The 20,518-nt window shown below is 35.1% G+C and overlaps 2 protein-coding genes and 1 pseudogene across 4 annotated transcripts; 2 read left to right on the top strand and 1 right to left on the bottom strand.

Moving 5' to 3' along the window:
• Window positions 1–1,650: 1,650 nt before the first annotated feature.
• On the top strand, window positions 1,651–4,542 carry LOC145595887 (uncharacterized). The gene is made up of 2 exons (XM_081652317.1): window positions 1,651–2,168; window positions 3,945–4,542. Exons 1-2 carry the CDS (start codon window positions 1,813–1,815, stop codon window positions 4,054–4,056), a joined length of 468 nt encoding a protein of 155 aa, XP_081508443.1. The 5' UTR covers window positions 1,651–1,812; the 3' UTR covers window positions 4,057–4,542.
• A 604-nt stretch (window positions 4,543–5,146) lies between these two features.
• LOC145593694 (uncharacterized) lies at window positions 5,147–14,427 on the bottom strand. Of its 3 annotated transcripts, XR_014102794.1 has the most exons (11): window positions 13,883–14,427; window positions 13,196–13,324; window positions 12,977–13,108; window positions 12,751–12,876; window positions 12,257–12,597; window positions 11,193–11,345; window positions 9,751–9,843; window positions 8,951–9,009; window positions 8,661–8,759; window positions 7,393–7,486; window positions 5,585–5,629 (listed from the first exon to the last, which is right to left on the bottom strand). XR_014102794.1 is itself a non-coding variant. In XM_081650013.1 (10 exons), exons 1-10 carry the CDS (start codon window positions 14,256–14,258, stop codon window positions 5,414–5,416), a joined length of 1,719 nt encoding a protein of 572 aa, XP_081506139.1. In that variant the 5' UTR covers window positions 14,259–14,426; the 3' UTR covers window positions 5,147–5,413. The 3 variants fall into 3 exon arrangements, 2 of the variants coding, with proteins under 2 accessions (XP_081506139.1, XP_081506141.1); XM_081650013.1 differs by lacking the exon at window positions 8,661–8,759 and having other exon boundaries at window positions 5,147–5,629; window positions 13,883–14,426; XM_081650015.1 differs by lacking the exon at window positions 8,661–8,759 and having other exon boundaries at window positions 5,534–5,664.
• A 3,188-nt stretch (window positions 14,428–17,615) lies between these two features.
• LOC145594385 (UDP-glycosyltransferase 76C2 pseudogene) lies at window positions 17,616–19,461 on the top strand (annotated as a pseudogene).
• The last annotated feature ends 1,057 nt before the right edge of the window (window positions 19,462–20,518 follow it).

Here is a 20,518-nt window from a genome sequence, read left to right on the forward strand (position 1 = left end):
TTCAATTAATATATATTCTGCTATGTGTCTGTCTTTATAATGACAATTTTTTATTGCCAAATGATTCAATGTAATTATAACTAGTATTAGTATTTAGATCGGACGATATCTAGGTTTACATGATTAACAACGGTTAGTTATTTCTCATCATTTTTCTTTGAAGTAAGAAGAATTGTTTTATCGGTTTAGATTCTCTCACAAAAGGATTTAGTTTGGTCTTTGAGTCGAGTAATTAAAATTTTTTTTGTTCACTCCAGTCCCAACAAAAACCAGTCTTGGACCTATTTTTTTTTTTTTTAATCAATATATTACAAATATTTTTATATTATGAGCTACGGAGTACTTTGTATTAAACCTTCAAATTCAATAATAAACAATTATTTTCTTTTACATATACGAAGTATAAATCTTTGGTGTAGTGGTCCGAGTTTCAGAGTTTGGTCCTAGCACAACCGGTTCGAGCTGCAGACCTTGCGTTTAACTTTTCGGTCTTGGATCGGTTAAGTGATGTGCCTTGCCTAGCCACGTTCTAACTACTCCATCATGCACATTCTTCCATGCCCATATAAATGGACTGTCTAGAGTTTTAGGTGTTAAAACTTGCGTATTGTTTGGACTAGCCTAATCCCATTATGCATGCTTATATAAATGGACTGTTTGATGTGCTAAAGTGCTGGACCGGTCCAATTCAACTTTACATATGCAAAATTACAAGTCTTGAAACAATTGTTTTTCCGAGTAGCTAACAACTGTAGCAAGTACCGATTGGTTGTTGGTGTAATGATGATTGGGACTAAACTTGGTAGGGGGAACTCGTGTTCGATCCCCCGCAACAACAATTGGGAGGGGACTGGAACCTAACCACCCACAACTAATCCCGAATCCGGATTAGCTCAAAGGGTGAACTAGGTGGAACACCAAAAAAATAAAAAAAAAATAAAAAAAAACTCTAGCAAGTACTCCCTACATTTCTTATTTTTTGGCCTATTGCCAATATTTAGGTTAAACTTAAAATTTTGTCTATAAATTCTCATTAATCTATAAGAGATAAATTAGTCACGTGAGATCTTATTAGATTCATTTCATTGTATGTAAATTTTTTATATTTTTTATGCATATGAAAATGGAGGTATATATAATTTAAAATGCGTTTAAAAGATTGTGAAATCAAATAGGGCAATAAAATAGGGATAGGAGGAGTGGCAAAAAGGGTTAAAGAAAATGAATGTTTATTGCCTCATTCAATCTTCCTCTTTTTTCTTTCTTTTTCCTTCACCTAAATTTTGCATTATAAATACATACGCCACATATTATTAGTTTTAAAACCAAAGCAAATAGGGAATTATTTAACTTTGAGCAATTGTTTGGGAATTCATTCGTTTAGTAGGATTAATATTAAATTCGATTTTGGCAAAAGTTTAGTATGGAATAATTTCAAGTGTTATGTACACTTCCTATAATAGAGAATCAATGAAATTTATTTTAATTTGTTAAATTAATTTGAGTATAAAATAATTTCAGTTTACTCTTTCAAAAAAAAAAAAAAAAAAAATTCTGTTTACTGATACCAGTAATAATTTAACTTTTTAAAAATATAAGGTGAAAAAGCATATAGTAATGCACCTTGGGTGTAAATAATTCGGAGTATGGGTTTTGACAGAACAATTCAAGTTAAATATGGATCAATTGTATTTGATAGAGTATAAAATATATTCCCGAGCCGTATTTCCTCACCCGTGAATTGACATCCCGAAACCTATAAAACAAGAGGAAAAGCCCGTGACCCATGAATTACAATCAGAAACACAAAAGATGAAGAGAGACAGAGAGGAAGAAAAGAGAGAAACAACAATGGCGGCAAAACATGGTGAAACCGCCATTGTCAACAGAAATTGCACTACCCAAGAATCCTATCCCAATAAAACGAAGAGAAAATTCATGCAAAAATATTATCATCGGGGCCCATTTTTCCAATCGGATCCCGATGATCCTGCCGGAACTGCTGGCTCCGATGAAATTTTCCGGCGAGATTTCTCGGCGCCGACGGGTGAGGATAAGATGGACAAGACTATTCTTCCGAAGGTTATGCAGGTTAAGAATTTTGGCCGACGTGGCAGGACTAAGTGGACTCACCTTGTTAATGAGGATACCTCTGATTTCAATTCTCCGTAATTTCTCTTACTTTCTTCCATTTTTTTGTTTTAATTTTTGAATTGATTAGTTTTGTTGTTTTAGGGGTTTGATGATTGTGAAGGTGTGAAATTAGGGTTTTGAGTTGATGTTGTGCATGATTATTAATTAGAGGGTTAAAAACTGACTTGACTAGACCTGACCTATAATCCTAACGTTCGATTTAGAATTCGATTTGTATGGACACAATGGTTTAACATCCTAAACTTGACCTAGTGACCTAAATTGAATTGACACTTGTATTTGTGGCTTTGTGAGTTCTTTTTCCATTGGTTGATCGGTCTACTAGTTATTAGTTTTCCGGTGAATTTTTTTTTTCAGTAATTGATGGTGATCAAACTTATATTAAAACAAATTGCAATTTCTAGAGCTATATAAATACGGCATTTTACACGTGAATGTTGTGTTATTAGTTTAAAACTTTAAACTAATGTGTGGCCCGGGCGATGCACCGGATTTTGCTTTGAATATCAAATTTTTTTGAGTTATAAATTATAACCTATATAATTAAAAATAAAAGTGAACAATAAAACTTTGAAACTAAATAAGGGCTCTCGAATTGATGTTTAATGCAAAGTATTTAGTTTTTTATATTTGAATATGAAACATAATTTAAAGATAGCAAAGATGGTAACAACATTAGTTGATTTCTTGTTGGTCTTGGGTTCAAACCTTGTAATAAGAATTTTTATTGTTAGAAAAACATGTTATTTTACAATGGATCGATGTGTCATACTCAAATGGATGTGAAGGGTGTCACGTGGCACATAAACGTTTTTAGGAACGCTTTTTAATATATAAGTATAGATAGATTATAGTATGTGTGTGATTATTTAAAAGGTACATAGTATTAAAGTTATAGGTCATAAATCATTGATTGAAAGATTGTGTTACTTTAATTTGTATAGTATTTGTTACTTCGTAATTGGAAGGGTTAAATTGTTTCCGATAAGAGTGTTCACTCATACAGTCATACGGAGTAATAATACAGAACACACACACAAAAAAGGTCACGTACATATGTAGATTAGTTTTCAAATCATAACAACCTTTCATTGTTTGAGTATTAAGGAAATCGCTTATATTATTATGCCTTTGCGAAAAGATATAATGTAGAAGGGATACAACTATTTATCTATTATAGACCTTTTGGAGAAGGCGTAGCAATATCCTTAGTACGAGTATTTCTTAAATAATGAGAGATTTGGACGGAGTAATCCTGTGTGTAAACTAATTATGCGTGTGGAGAGTAATCAGTTTGTAGGGTTATGACGGAAGGAGTATTAGCTTGTAAATGCATATGTTTTCTATTAAAATACAGCTTGAGCTAGTGGATTGAATAATCTCAGTTCAGTTCAAGTGGCTTCACTCTCTTTCTATTGTTTTTTTTGGTGTCTTCCCTATTACTCTTTGGCTTCTTCTGATCGAATAACGTAAATTATACTTTATTTAAGTTCCATATCTGAGATTGATGTTCTTGTTATTACGTCTTAGCATCAGATTAGGCTTTAAGTCTTGTGTATGTATAGATAAATGAAGACTCATTTTGGATGAATGAGGAATTTGATGTGTATGAAATATGACTTGATTTTCTGTTTTTGTAATGGAAATGCAGTTATATGCCATGCTATCTGGGATTATTATAGTCACTAATGCAGTTATATGTGCTGAAATTCTGAACTTATTAGCATATTTTGACTTAGCTTCTTGTATAATCATTTCATTGATGGTGTTACCTTTTTATTATATTGCAGGCTCTCTTACAATCGTCCTCTCTCCATGAGACACAATGCAAGAATGGGTGGCATGGACAAGCCGATATCAAGGCCTAAAGGCAACAAGAAGTTGAAGGACTGGGAGTTCTGAATTACTCTTCTCTGGGTTAGCAAACCCTTTGCTTAATTCCTTATGTACAGCCAGCCTAAGAAGCTGTTAGTTATGCCGCGTGATAAAGGAGCTCAACAACATTGTCTCAAGTGACAGTTATTGTTTTTGTCACAATGTTTTAATTGTTAGAACGTACCCTTTCTGTATTCTTCTATGTAGTGTCGGATGTTTTCTGTCACTTGATATCATGTTTAGGCTTGCTTAAAGGGATGACATTCACAGCTTAAGCTCGAACTTTTTATGTACAAGAGCTACGAAATAGCATCACCAGGCACCTTAGGACCTTATGCCGAAACTGTTAAGGTGTTTTTTTTTTTTTTTTTTTTTTTTTTTTTTTTTTTTTTTTTTTTTTTGGAGCACCTAAATGAAATGACTTACATGAACTATTGCTGCTTCAGCTTATCTGATTAAGGTTGATATTTCTGCACACATTGAAGCCATTAATATAGATCATGCTCCATTAGTCGTCACGATTTTTTTTAGCATGTAGCTAAGGGATCACCCAAGGTAAGCATGAAGCTTTTAGGTGTGAATTATTAGTTGAGGGATACATAAGTAATGTCAAAAGTCAAATTGTGTCAATAAAAATAATTAGAGGAAGTATATGGCTTATCAAAACAAACAAGACATGTTAATTTGTGATAATCATGTCAATATGTGATAGTTCTTAAATTAGAAATCACAAATTCCTGTGAGTATAAAATTCAAGCAATGAAACACATGAATGACTGCTAATACCCAAACCTTGGATTCCCGACAATTTTATCATTTTCAACTCACTAACAGTTGAGCTATCAGAGTGTGCGAATATTGGATTCAGATCGGGTCTGGTAGAGTCGGGTGATTGAATCAGTTCAAATTTTGTCAGGTTATTCTCGGATCGGATCATTTTTACATTTCTATCTTAAAGAGCTCATTACGGCCGAACAAGTTGGCAGAGCTGGTTCTGATTCCTGAAACTGTAAGCAAAGACATCAATCATTTTATAACTTCCAAACTTTGCAGGAAAAATAAATAATAACAGAACAAAACTACATTTTAAATTAACAAGATGTTATAAGAACTGAACTGAGTCTGTAAACTTTTGGGCTTAAATTGTAAATTCTGTTAAAATTTGCAGAGGACATATAGATTGCCAAACTAATCCTGGGATTCCTAGTATAGGAAGTGACAAACAACCTTTTATCGTTCAAAATACATAGAGTAAAATATACACAAAGATGTACATAAAAAGGAACCATGGTCGAGGACTTGTTTAGGCATTCAACCAACATCTATACTCCCTTGATAATAAGGAACTATCGGTTGAGGACATGATTTGGCATTCAACCAAAATCTATGCTCCTCTGATAGCTACCAGTAGTAGTACGAATAAAATGGGAGATGCGAGAAAGACAACATACAAAGCAGCTTGATTAAAAGTATCATATTTCTCTTCAGTACTACCCAGATTATAATCTGCTTTGTCCTCAACAAAAGCTTCGAAATAGCTCTGGTATCCAGTGTTCTTGGGTGGTGCAGTTGATTTAGTAACTTTCAACATTTCCATGGCCTGCCATATTAACAACATATAAGCTGCTTCAGTCCCTAAAATGTATGCCACACTTTTTATTAGAAGTATTAACTTCAACTTAAGAAAGATTTGCTCAAATCAAATGTGTAAGCATTTGTGGGTTAGCCTACACCCATTGAACATGTAAACTACTTTATGCGAAAGAGACAACAAAAGAAGCAAAGTAGGGAGTTGAATTGCCAATGAATTTTCATAGGAAAAGTCATAAAATTTGTTGGATTCTACGTAGGGACATACCAAAGGAACCAATCTAACAAATGTTTCTACTTTAGATCATTGCATATACAAAGTATATAACTTCATATTGAACATGAATCAAAGCGGGTTAGGGGATGAGTACAGTTAAGGCCAAAAGAGCTTATATCCGCCATTAAGAGACATCTATTTGATTCAATGCACACAATTGCTCTTGTCTTAATTTGATTAACTTTCTTCCCACTACTAAAACTATGGGTCCTACACATCTACACTCTCTCTCTCTCTTTTTTTTTTTTTTTTGAAAGAAGCTACACTCTCTCTTATTCACTAAAGGTATCTCATAATCTCCCATCACATCCAATATTTTTTTTTTAAAAAAAAAAATTGTAATAAGTTTAACATTCAATAATCAAATATCAAACTTATTTTCTCAACCATACCTAAGTGCCATAATAAATGGGCCACAAATTGGGACGGGACTCGGGAGGAATATAATGCTATAATAATGAGATTAATGACAGCATACAATTTACCTAATATACAATGCTAATCAACACAAATTCTATTCCTCAAAAAAAATCAACACAAATTACTACACAAGGTTGGCTTCCACAAAAATATTTAATTATGATGGCCACTTCATTAAATTATAAACATTGTATACACCCAAAACCAATTCTGTAAGTTATCTTTATTAGGCGTGACGATCAATTATTTAAAGGGGGATAGGAAGAAGCACAATAGCAGATGCAAAGCATAATATATAGATTACAGAGTGTATCACATAGCGTGCATGATAATATATAAAGCAATGATACAGAAGCAAACAAATTGTACGAACATGCTTATTAATATAGAAACCTGCATCATAAAGAACGGTTTACTGAAAATTGCTTGCAAATGTGTATGGTGCTTGTTTAGGGTTCAAAAATGGACAACGACATGGGAGACGAGGGTTCTCTTTTACTCCAAGGATGTTGAAAAAGCCACCCTTATTTATAGGGAAAAGGGGTAAATTAGAGTAGAAAGTGTTCCTAAAAGGGTTGTGTCGTGCATGCATGTTGCATTAAGGCCATTGTGGCAATTGCCTCCCTTGGATGGAAGGCTCCATAGCAGTAGGTCCTTGCATCGGATCCCGGCTTACAGAAAATCCAGGTTTAAGTCATCTTGCACCCTTTATTAGGTCTTAGAATTAAGTTGATGCATAATATGGGTATTTTTTATGGTATGAACTAATTATAAATCAATTTCTTGGCAAATTTTCGAAACCTTTAACTAATTCGAGGAAACAAACATTTAGGTGTCTATAATTGGGGGGTGTCTATAATTGGGAAAATCGGTGTTCCAGGATAGAAAAACATAGCCTAAGAATCTAAAAGGCATGTTTCAGTGAAACAAAAATTTCATCATTACCCACAGTGCAAATAAAAGAACATAGCTTATGAGTTGACATATAGTTCATAACCAATATTTTTAGCTGATGATGATACATATTTTAGAAAATATGGTTCATCACGAAGGAACACCATAGAAATGCTACTCACCTTGAAGCTAAAAACAAACTGTCTTGCCTTCTTGCTAACATCGGCAGTAGGGTGGGACTGAAGCTTCTCATACTTAGCTCGAGCTTCTTCTGTCCTGCAGAAAAAGCCCAAAATACAAGAAAGATTATCACCATTTTGAGGCTTTGGAAGTTAGCAACATAAATAATTGGTTCCTAGACGCTTCATACAATTCGCATGACAAGTCCATCAATCTTCTTTTCTACTCTCTCTCTCTCTCTCTCTCTCTCTCTCTCTCTTCTTTTTAATTTTTATTAACTATGCTTCCTTGGTTTATAATAAGATTTTGAGGTTTTCACATCTACAATAGCAGTAGATAACCTGTAGAAGTGTAATTCCCTGTGGGGAGATCTCAAGTTAGAAAACTGTAGGGTGCAAATCGAATGAAAAGTTCAAGTAGATGGATATACGTGGAAATGTGGAATACCCTACAATCATATCCCATTCTCCAAAAATTGTTTCCCATCATGGGTGTTGTAGCTGTAAAACATGTATTATCTACCCTTTTAAGCACGTTTGTGTAGCTGCCCATTAAGTAGATCCCTCATGAATAAAGGTGTAAACACCTTCACAAGCTTTTAAAATAGCCTAGTTTAGAGGTTTCTCCCTGAACATGTCTTCAATAATACAAAGGTCAAGTGGAAATCCTATGATATAGCAATAGGCTACCAAAATGAAACATTTTTTCCATCATCCAAATAATATATTACTCCCTCCGGGTTATTTTAAAGTGTTGCATTTAGACTGGCACATAGTTTTAGGTAATTATTAATTGACTTTAATATAAAAGATGTAAGTGGGGTAGTTGGAGTATTAGTATTTTAGAAAAAAAAGATAATGGGGTTAGTAATTTATTGAAAAGTAAGGGATGTGAGAGGGAAAGAAATAAGTAGTAGTGGGCATGAGTTGGGACCGTGGGAGGATAGAGATGCATATTAAAATGGAGTAGTTTGACAAAAATGGAAGTATGATACTTAAATAAAATGGCAGCATTTGTTAAGTGTAAGATACAAATGTGAAGCTATGAACCCAACAAAAGAAATGATAATCATCCAATGAAAAGAAGGGGAGTTATAGTTTAAGATCCTGCATTATATTCTCTGTTTTTACCAAGTATGCATTGAGCATCTAGTTTTTCCCTCCAATGTAACTAAAATGCGATCTTTCAGCTCATATTTAAAGTTCATTTTTCCTTTTGATGCAAGCAGGCAATGAGAATGAAAATTTGCTAATAAGCACAAAAAGAGCACCATGGTAAGGCTTTTCATGGAGGATCTTCCAAACTATACTTCTCAACCACACCAAAAATGTTTTACTTAGGCACATGAGCTGAATGCTTGACAAACATGCTGCAATAAAATCATGGAAGCGGTACGGTATAATGTGACATCCTAGAAATGCTTCATCAATTATTATGCAATTCTATGAAATCAAAAGTATTGATGGTCATGAACCAGAACTATCAAGAGCACCTAAGACAGCTATTATATGAATCATATATGCTACCAAGTAACAGATCTCATGACCTGCAAGAGCATACCTACGAAGTGAATCTTGACATATTGACCATTGTAGAGCAGCCAAACCATGAAGCTTAGTCTGCAAACAATCAATCAGAAAATATAAACAAAGAGGTTAAAATAACATAATTAATGTAGCAACTATTTTAGTTTTTACGAAAGCTTAGTTGTTTACCAGATGTGAACAATAACCCTTATATTTGCTCCTGAAAACAATACATTTAAAAAAAAAAAAATCCTTTTAATCAACCAATAATGGTCCCCCTTTTAGTGTAATTCTGCTTTGACAGTATCAACGAGGTAAGAGGTAGTATTTACTGATTCAACATAATATCCATTTGCTTGGATAGCTAGCTTCCCTAATGCCACCACACCTACCCTTCATTACTGGATACAATGGTTGCTAAGGCATTCCTCTGACTTAAACCAGTGCTTCAAAGGATGGCGTGATAAGATTTATCGTTCAATTTTTTTTTCCCCCTTTCTATCCTAGCACATCAGCTCTAATCTTCTAAGCTAAGGTATCTTCGTCTTTGGCCATCAATACAAATTTTATGTTCTTTTTTTGGGGGGAGGGGGGGGGGGTGGGGAGTGGTAAACTTACTAACTTTGGTCCAGCAACAACATAGCATGATCTTCCATTAAAGGCAAACTAAAATAAAGCTAAGCCCAATTCGTTACATCGAAACAGTGACTCAAATGAGTTATATGGTTTAGTAATTAGGCATAAACTTAACCCCCAAAGATGAAGGAAAAACCAGAATGGATGAAATACAAACTGCTTATATATAAGTAATGAAGTCTATATATTAAAATGTACCTGGAAAGGCAGCTTATCCATAACTATTTGAAAGTATGGTAATGCCTCCTTCAGCCTTCCTACATCCATCAAGGAGTCTCCATCTTTCAATGCCTAAATGACTATATCATTGAATTAGAGTATAGGGAACAAAAATCACTGTCATTCTTTAATAAAGCCAGCTTGGCAAAAGAAACAAGAAACAAAAAACAAAAAGAAATTAGATGATTGAAATGAACCACAATCAGAAGACTTCCTTATTTATTTAAGATGCCAAATCAGTTATAAACATTTCCATATGATGTTACAAAGCTACAACCTACTGCACAAATAGCTTTCTGCATTTCTTAATTCTTGCAATGTATACCATTTTGGGGATGTTTTATAGAATCACAGTACTTGCAACATTTTGTTAAGTTTTTTTTTATATAATTTTCAAGTTTACCCTCATAATTTAACAATCATCGTGTCAAGTTTTCACAACCTCCATGTTAATTGGTGGTGTTAGTTTCCAACAAGGTACATTATTTCTCAAACTTCTTCTCTCTTGATCTTCTGTTGTTAGCTTCCTCTTGTCTTAGTTCTTTGTCAGTGAATCAATCATTTTCTCGCCATTGACCTGGTGACTTCAGCTAATGTTTTGCAGACTTGTCTCATATAATTTTCTTCTGGTGACCCCCAAATAAGTTTTTCCTTTTCTAGGCTTCAATAGTTGCTGCATTTTGGGGAACTCTTAAACTCTTATATTTATTTGTTACTTATAATTAAACCATTTTCATCTTCTGAGTACTTTTGTTTTTCTAGCTTCTCATTATTATTTAACATTGAGATGTTGAATTTGTTGTTTTAGTATCAATTACTATAGTTTGCTGAAATTGCATTAATTATTTGTAAACTGTTTCTTTAGTGGGGAACTGGATATGGTTGTAATGACAACTGTGAGCTACATTTGGTTACTAATTGCATCAATGGAGGCTGAGAGGTCTCTAGTATGATCAAGAAGTAGGTGGGAGTGTGGGACTGGTGGAGGGTGGGGGATGGTGGAATAGAGTAGCCATCGTGAGAGCACAACTGCAGGAAAAAAAGGGGGGGGGGTGGGGACGGTGGTGGAGTACAAGAGGGTGTGACAATGGCAGCGGCTGGGTTAGGTAAGCAAGACAGTGGTTGTGGTATGGCTAAGTTGGGATAAATGGTGGATTGGTGGAAGCATTCTAGCATGATGAGATAAGTAGTATAACAGAACAAGGTAACTAATACCTTTCAAAGGAGGATTTTTCCTTTGAAGTCCTAGCATTAGATACTATATCAGTTTCCAAAAATATGATGGTAAAAAAATAATACTGTATAATATTAGTGCATGGCTAAAGAAGTGATGCCAAAACCCAGTACAATTAGCTTGATATACTTGTGCTAAAGAAGACTTTCTGTTTTAACTAAGAATCCATATTTATCACTAAGCATACCTTCTCGCATTCTGCTTTTAGCTTGGGATCCATATTTAAGCCCATTTTACGCTTGTAAGCAGCAATTAACTCCCGGGAGCGAGCTTCTTTGGCAGCTCTTTCCTCCGGAGTTTCAAGTTCTTCTCCAGGCTGAATAGTTCTACCACCGCCAAACTGTAAAAGCATAAATGAACTACATTCTTACTGAACCAACCAAAAAAAAAAAAAAATCAGAAAATATGAAGTATAAAACAAACATATTCCATGGTGAAGGCATGTAAAGGAAACTACCATCAGAGACAACAAGAAGAATTCAATGACAAAAAACAAGCAACAGTCCAACAGAGAGATTTGTGGTGAACGCTAAAAAATAGAAAGAAAAAGAAACATATACACATGCATCAATAGGATGGTAGGCATAGTCGTAATGTAATTAGCAAGTGTTCTATTACAAAAGGAGACTTAGGATTTAAGAACAATAGAAAATCCTCCCTTCAACAATCAAAGTGGGATTTAAAGAACAATATGGTATTATAGTGTAAAAGAGACAGCAGTTAAAATAAATTGCTTTCATCAATCAAAGTGGGCAACAAAATGGGACAATTCAATATAGAATGGTGGACAATATCTTAGGAACAGATGGAATAAGAAAATGTTTACATTAAATAAGTGAAACCATCCCACGTGGCCACGTTACCCTTATTGTTACCTTAACTAGGAATCCAAGAAAAGACTTAGTTAATGGCAAGATAGAGGCATAAAATTAAAAAAGATGTTAACATTATTCCTTAAATTACGAATCCTGAATTCTGATCATATTTCTCTCCTTATACACAAAAATTAGGAGTATAAATCTGTTAAAATCACATGTTAAGAACATGTGAGTACTGAGTAGTATCGCATTGAAGAAGAGGGGATGTAGTAACCAGTTTACAAGCCTAAGGATTTACTACTCCCATTACCAATTGGTTTTGGGATAGAACCTCCTTGGGGCTTGTAGGATGGCCCAAACTCTCCTTCATATCTACTTCAACTTCTCTAGTTATTAACAATAACATTAAAAGACAATGCAATAAACATCATACCGTTTTGGAAATGTTGTTGGGTCTGGGAAATACACCCCATGTAGTAACCTTTGGCTTATAAAGATCAGTGCTTTCTTCTTGTGAAGACGTCTTAGATTCTGAAGACGTCACATTTCCGAATTGGCTGGAATCACCAACAAGAATTTCCACCTCGGGCAACTCATCAATTGGAAAAGGGTCTGCAACTGGGATCAGCCCAGCTGGCAGTCCCCTGCTTTTCTTCTTGTCCGCAAAATTTAAGCCGACAAAATCAATATTTGAAATTTTAAGGTCGCCCTTTATTTCAGTGTTTGGTTCAATACTTCTATTCCCCAAATTACTAGCACTTCCTCCCTCCAATCCTACATCCAAATCATCACATGAAGGAATCAATTACACAAGACCGTATTATTAACTTACAAATTCTTTCAAGAATTCCAGCCCTCATTTAGACCCAACAACATATTTTGTAGCAAATATATCTAATAGTTGAAATGATAACCTACTAAGAATACCTGTCTGTTTTGAATTTTCCATAGTGCTACTATCAATGGTTCCTTTGTTCTTCTTATACTCTTTGGCTTTCGCCATTGCAATCCTAAATGCTTCTGGAACTTCCTTACCCCCACCTTCTCCATCACCTGAACATCCATTAGACCATTACCAAACATAAGTTCATAACTCAACCAAATAGGGAGCCTCACAGTTTGGAAACAAAACAAAAACAACTCTAAGCATTACCACGCAACTGCTCAATCTCCTCATTACTCTTATCATCACCCAACTTTCCCTTATTCTTATCATACTCTTCAGCATTCTCCGTTGCAAGTCTGACAGCATCAGGGACCGCTTCCCTTCTGCCATCTACGTAGTCTGAAACACAAGCCAATATTTTTAGCAAAAAAACAATCTCAATTGTTTGCAAAATCTCAAACAAACTGTTAATAACACTCATACTACCTGATAAATTTTCACTCTCCACATTGCTTCTGCCATTGCTCACTACTCCTTTGTTTTTTTGGTACTCTTTCGCCTTCTCCATCGCCCTCCTAACAGCTTCAGGGATCTCCTTTTCTCCACCATCCCCCACTGAAATCAGTCCCACATTATCATTGAATTTCAGCCCCAGACAGTTTCACAAAATAATCAATTGACCATAACTTTTTAAAACATATCACAGCCTAAACATTTTATCCTTCTTCTGCTTCAAGCAAATACATTTAGCTGCAATGTTTTTGTTTTCACGCTTATCACCGCATAATACAATGGTTAATATATTAAATTATTAACATGAAACTTTTTAAAATTATATGTTAAGACGAATCTAACAAGAGCCTACACGACTATGATTTATCTTAAAATAAAAACGGAGCAAGAATTATATTCCGTAGTACTTTTCAAGTCCACAATCATCCTATTCTTTTAAAAATTATAACCTAAACCAATCAATTATAGTGAAATTCTTAAGGTCTACCACTCGTAGAAATGTAGTAAAGTGTTTCGGGATGGTACACAAGACATACGATCAAATCTCGTCTATATCACTACCACATTCTACACACCAAAGATAAACTCTTCCAAACGATAACATACCAATCATATACTAATCCACAACACATTTTTTTGAAGAAACAAACAACATATTACCTGACAAAATCTCATCTTCTTTAACATTGGTTTTGTTCTGCTGAAACCCACCATTCTCAGTTACAATTCCATTAGATTCAGCAACTGGGTATTTGCTAATTTCTTGATTTTTACCCAATTGCAATGATTTCTTATACTCTCTAGCTCTCTCAAGTGCAAGTTTAACTCTATCTGGTACAGATTCTTCTGAGCTTTCTTCTTCTGGGTCATTCAATCCATCTTTCGAATTTCTGACAATAATAGAAGAGAAATTTAAGGGTTTAAAATTGATGAATTTGGGGTTTGTGGGGTAAAAAAGACTGGATTTTTTGGTGGGTTGAAAGGTTTTGGTAGAGTGAAGAGAACAAAACCATGAAGATTGACTGAGAGATGGCATAATTTGTTGATTAAGATTACTAATTTAAAGGTTTAATATGCTTTCTTGGAGGTTAATTTGGCCATGAACAATTGAACTTCAATGGACTTTGGAATTGTGCTTTGGAAAATACTGGTAATTTGACAAGTAAAAATCCTAAAATCGGATAAATGAACAGTCCAACCAGGTTCACAAATAAAAAGAAAAAATAATATAAAATGTATGCCATGTGTCAGCAATTTGTCTTATTTATCTTACCTTTAAATTCTTTACATTTTTTTTTTTTTTTAATGATCATTGTGTTTTGTTAGATTGTGTTATGTTACAAGTTTACAACAATCATTTTCATATCGGTCTTCTTAAACGTGTGGGGTTCTTGTGATGGGTAGTAATTAAGAGGCAAGAGCGGACTTTTTAACTATGTTAAAGTGAATCGGTGAATCCCAAACTTTTTGAATCGGAGGTAAGAATATTACCAAGTGAGTTGGCAATTTGTTAGTAAGTCGAGATTGAACTTGGGTTGTTTGAACTCGGCTCATTACAAACTTGATGCGAGTTTCAAGCTTTATTACTATAGAAGTACAGAATACTTTTTTTGTTTTAATCAATAGATTAGTTTAGCTCATTCAATATAATTTAGATTAGTTTAATAGGAATACACGAAGTACAGATGTTTCGAATTAGATTACTAATATTCCGTACTCCATTTTTCGGGTCGGATATCCGATCATCGCACCCCCTTTCTTTGCAACCTCGGTGTGCACTCTCTAAATCAGTTAAATCACTATGCAGCAGTTTGCGCAATAGTTGAGCTAAGAGGGACAGGAAAACAGAAATATACAGCAAAAATGCGTCGCATTACTGGTAACTTTCTTCTTCATCATCTTCTTCCTTCTGCAAATCCCCAATCTTCCATCATATACTCTGTATTTCGATTTCAATTTCAATTTCAGATTCATTTCCGAAATTACTCAAATTATGCAAATGAAATCGATACTTTTGTTGATCGTCAATTATTTATCAATCATGTAAGAGACAATTGTAAATTAGGGTTTTCCGACATGAATATCCCCCTTTCCCTCTTTCGTCAAATGACTTCGTTACGCCCTCTTCCTTCAATCATTGATTTCTGTCAATTATTCACTGCAATGTCTAAATTGAAACGCCTGCAACCTCATTCCACCATTATTGCTCTATTGGGGGAGCTTGAATTACTGGGTATTCGGCCTGATAGGCATTCATTGGGTATTCTTGCTGATTGTTATTGTAATTTAGGTCGTGTCGATTTCGGGTTTTCTCTTATGGGTAAATGCCTTAAGCTTGGATATAACCCTAATTGTGTTACATATAATACTTTGATTAATGGGTTTGTTCTTGGTGATAAGTTGCCTTTAGCTAATAAGTTGTTGGATAAGATTGTTAATCAAGGTTTTCAACCTAGTATGGCTACCTATGCTGCTTTGGTTAAAGGGCTTTGTAGAATGGACCGAAAAGCGGGTGCTATTAAGTTGCTTAGTAGAATGCAATCGGGTCCTTTTAAGCCGTGTGAGTTTATGTACACCACCATTATCGAGAGTCTTTGTAAGGACGGGTTGTTAAACGAGGCGTTGGATTTGTTTGCCAATATGAAAAGTGAAGCTGTTAGTCCTGATGTAGTCACGTATGCCTCCTTGGTTCGAGCCATCTATAAGTCTGGCTCTCGGAAAGAGGCTAAGCGTATGTTGGATGAGATATTGGATAGCAACATAGGGCTGGATGTTCAGACTTTTACTACACTGGTTGACATGTTTTGTAAAGATGGGTGTATTAATGAAGCAGAAGGGATTTTGCGGTACATGATTGAGAGAGATAAGGCTCCAGATATCGTTACTTACAGTGCATTACTTCATGGATATTGTTCGCGTTTTAAGATGAGAGATGCCGAGAAGCTACTTGATCTCATGGCTCAAAATGGTGTTGAGCCTGATCTTGTCATTTTGAGCACTATGATTAAAGGTTATTCCAAGATTGGAAGAATTGAGAAGGCCCGCAGCTTATTCCAAGAGTTTTATAATAGAGGGATAAAACCTGATGTTGTTGCCTATACCACTCTTATCAATGGCCTGTGTAAAGCTAAAAAAGTCAAGGTTGCAAGTAGATTATTCTATAAAATGCAAGCTCGTGGCATTTTTCCAAATGTTGTCACCTATGCTTCGTTGTTTGATGGCCTATGCAAAAGTGATAGTACTCATGTGGCAATGAAAATGTTCGAAGGTATGGAAATATTCGGTGTTCAGCCTGATATCACCATCTACAATATCCTAATTGGCAGCTTGAGTGAGGCTGAACGGTATGATGATGTGTTGAAGTTGTTATCTGATCTTGCATCCAAGGGTTTGGAAGCTGATGTTAAAACATTCAATATACTGATCAATGTCTTCTGCAAGAAAGGGCTTATGAATGAAGCAATTCAGTTACTGACTGAAATGGAGGAAAAAGGCTGCTATCCCAATAGTGAAACCTATGATCATATTGTTAGAACATTTATTCACAAGAATGACTTATCGAGTGCATTATACTATCGGGATATTATGGTTGACAAGGGATTTGAAGCTGGTGCTAAGAAATTACCATTGTCCAAGAAATCACTACGAAAGTTGGCATAAATTAGAAATGACTGCACTGATGAGCAGTTCTGTTTTCCTGTCTTATGTATATGTCAAAGCTCACAGTGGTATATTAACCATATTACACACCATTTTAACAGCCTTGCTAAATGAAGAAAACTTCACAATCATGGAATTACAATTTAGTATGTTCATATATACTTTCTGTTATTTTGAACCGGAATTCTGCTATGTTTGCTGATATTGCTATCTGAAACTCATATGCTCCTTGTTTTGGCCGTATTCGGGAAGAGAAAGAGGAGACAGCTGCTGGGAGAATGAGGGATTTTTTTTTGCAGATAAATATAAAAGTAAAGTAAATTCAATTTCAAACTTAGAAAAGCATTTTTTTTTTTTCGCAAGTTCCAAATCAAGGGACCAGACGACCAGTGCATGGTAGGGAAGAAGCTGATGAAATGCAGAATTTTGACAAAAAAAAAAAAAAAAAAAAAAAAAAAAAAAAAAAAAAAGACACAGCTGTTCAATCCCATGCATAAATACCCTTGCAAAGCCATGATAAATTCACATGTTTTGTTTTATTAGTGCTAGTGTGCTACAATGCATGCATGGATTCTTCTGCATTTGGCTTTTTTCAAATGTAATTCCAACTGCCAAAACTTCTAAGATAAATCCATCAGACGGTGCTACCAAAGTATAGGATTCTGAATCTTCTATATATAACCGTAACCATTTCGTGGTATATTACTAAGAAACCAGCTTTTGATCCGACCTAATGTCTCAGATAATACCCAAAGTTCCAAAACAGGGAGCAACACAGAGGGGGGTAAGATTAGTCTTATTCCCTCTACCCTTGCAAAGCCATGTTGCACCGATGTTCCATCTAGCCACTCTACTCCACGTAAAAGGTTTTGCAATAACCATCATCCAAGCTAAATATAGGTCTCTTGATCCTACTATATTCCCACACTTCACGTTCCACCTCCTTGACGATGATGGCTTGCCTGATAATGCCACTTTCGGACCATATAATCATACCACCATCCTAGACACCCTAAACACAAACTGCTCAGAACCATTCAGAAATTGCATATCCCGGATTTTGAGCAAGGACCCCGTCGCTTGCCTTATTACAGATCCTATGTGGTCATTCACAAAGTCTGTTGCCACTAGCTTCGGCCTTCCCAGGATTGTGCTCAGGTGTGCTAGCATGTCTAGCTTTTATGTTTATCATTCACTGCCATTTCTACGAGAAAAGGGCTACTACCCTCTCCAAGGTACTAACCTTAGCTTTGCCTTGGCAATATTCTATTTCAAATTCTACTCGTTACAAACGTAATTTTTCACTATATATCCATACATATTACATACCAACGTAATCTTTCGTTATTATAATACTTTGTATCTGTTAAGGAATCATTCAGGATAATATGAGAAAGAACAAATTTAAACTAACTAAATTATGAAATAGGACAAAAGCCAAGCTAAAATAATAAGTCTTTCAAATAATCAATATAGAAATAAAATTATGTCCAAACTCACCTATCCAACACGTGTAAATACTATAATATGATAACGAACAACTCAAGGTGCAACACCCTGACCACACACTTGTTGATGAACTTTACTAAAATGTTTAAAACTGTTGCTCATGTAAATGTATTATAGTACTTGGTATTTTATCATGTCAATGCAATTTGTACTCTATTGAAATCCAATGCACTAACAACTAGCAAATGAAATATGATTCAGAGACTAAGTCGGATGAGCCAGTACCAGAGCTCCCCCCTCTCAAAGTGAAAGACCTACCTCCAGAAGCAAAATATAACCTCTTGGTTGATATAATTAGAGAAATGGAGAATACTCAAGGAATCATCTGCAACACTTTCGACGAACTTGAACATTTTTACGTAACAAGAGTTCACCAAGTCCTTCCCATCCCTATTTTTACACTTGGTCCAATACATAAAAACTCGCCGAGTTTTCATCAGGCAAGCATATGGACACAAGACCATACATCCATTTCATGGCTAGACACACAACCCCCTAAGTCAGTCCTCTATGTTAGTTTTGGGAGCATGGTACAAGTGACCAAAGCCGATTTTGTAGAGATAGCCTGTGGGTTAGCCAACAGCAAGCAGCCTTTCCTGTGGGTTGTTCGTCGTGGCTCAATTGAGGGATCAAATGAGACTGATCCACTCCCCTTGCCAGAGGATTACTCAGACACAATATGTCAAAGGGGTAATATTGTCAACTGGGCACCTCAACAACAAGTTTTAGCCCATCCTGCAGTAGGAGGCTTCTGGACACATTGTGGATGGAACTCGATCATAGAGAGCATTAGTGAAGGTGTACCAATGCTTTGCCTGCCCTTCTTTGCTGATCAAGATATAAACACGAGGCACGTATGCGACAATTGGAGGATCGGAATGGAGCTAGACAAGGGTATTGAAAGGGGTGAAATCGCGAAGGCAGTCAGAAAATTGATGGTGGAAGAAGATGGTCAAGCAATGAGAGATAGAATCACAACTCTGAAAGAAAAAGCAAGTGTTTCTGTAATGGAAGGTGGTTCCTCTTACAAATCCTTGGAAAATCTTACTAACTATCTAATGTCATTCTAATCATGAACTAAACACCCTTTGTATTTTCTCTGTACTTTTCAAAGCTTCTTATTGTTATTTAAACCATATTATGCACACACCATTTTAAATGCCTCACAAAATGAAGAAAACTTTACATAATTAGCCATTGCATTGGAATTCAGTATGTTCATATATACTTTCTGATGCTTTGAATTAGAATTCTTGTATGTTTACTCTCTTTAAAAAAAAAATTAAAAAAAAAATATTTAAAAAAAAAAAAAAAAGAAAAAAAGAAAGAAAGAAAAGAAAGTTTGTAGTGTATGAACAACAAGAATTGTTATCCCTTAAATTATTGGCCTCTTAGGCTTGGACGTGCAAGTAGATAATAGATTAATAGGGTACTTGTTTTTTTGGTAGATAGTGAAAAAATAAAAACAAAAAATTTGATTGAGAGCTAAAGAGTTAGTGAAAGGTCTCACATTTTGATTGAGAGTTAAAGAGTTAGTGGAGGGTCTCACATCACATGAAATATAAAGACCGAGAATGAGCGAGAATTTTAATAATGCATGGTAATCTTTTATATATACAAGGGTCATACCAATTCCTTAGACCCTGATCCAACGGTGAAAGTCCACTAGGGCGCTGCTACTCTAATCCTAAGGGACTGCTCACACATGATGCAAAGAACCAGTAGATCTAAACAAGTACAAAAATAAATCAGGTAAGATTAATTTGTCTAGAGATAATATATTATTCTTAATATCAAGATTATAACTTATTATAGTAATTTTTATGGTTATACATATTAAGTTATTTACCAAGCCAAGCTTGGTTTAGTGAAAAGGAGAATACCTTCCAACCATGAGGTTGGGTGTTCAATCCCCACTAGTGACAATTTGGGGGAGTGAGATTCCCTTATCTTCCCCCCACTCTTCCAAATTGTGTAGCCCGCTAACCCGGGCCGGAGGACCTATGGGAGGTTCCGGCTCGGTAGGACCCTTCTCCTTACCAACCCACAAAAAAAAAAAAAAAAATTGTTATTTAATTTTTAATATTGTGCTAAGGTTAGCTTAATCTGCAAAATTAAAGTATATTA

The sequence above is a fragment of the Chenopodium album genome, chromosome 19 (assembly GCF_948465745.1).
Source record: "Chenopodium album chromosome 19, dcCheAlbu1.1, whole genome shotgun sequence".
Lineage (NCBI taxonomy): Eukaryota > Viridiplantae > Streptophyta > Magnoliopsida > Caryophyllales > Amaranthaceae > Chenopodium > Chenopodium album.

What these genes read in the sequence shown, in the direction of transcription:
- LOC145595887 (XM_081652317.1), top strand. Translation starts at nt 1,813, where the DNA reads ATGAAGAGAGACAGAGAGGAAGAAAAGAGAGAAACAACAATGGCGGCA. An exon ending in ACCTCTGATTTCAATTCTCC is followed by an intron (nt 2,169 to 3,944) that starts GTAATTTCTCTT and finishes ATTATATTGCAG; the next exon opens with GCTCTCTTACAATCGTCCTC.
- LOC145593694 (XM_081650013.1), bottom strand. Translation starts at nt 14,258, where the DNA reads ATGCCATCTCTCAGTCAATCTTCATGGTTTTGTTCTCTTCACTCTACC. An exon ending in GGAGAGTGAAAATTTATCAG is followed by an intron (nt 13,109 to 13,195) that starts GTAGTATGAGTG and finishes CTTGTGTTTCAG; the next exon opens with ACTACGTAGATGGCAGAAGG. An exon ending in TGGATAAGCTGCCTTTCCAG is followed by an intron (nt 9,010 to 9,750) that starts GTACATTTTAAT and finishes GATTGTTTGCAG; the next exon opens with ACTAAGCTTCATGGTTTGGC.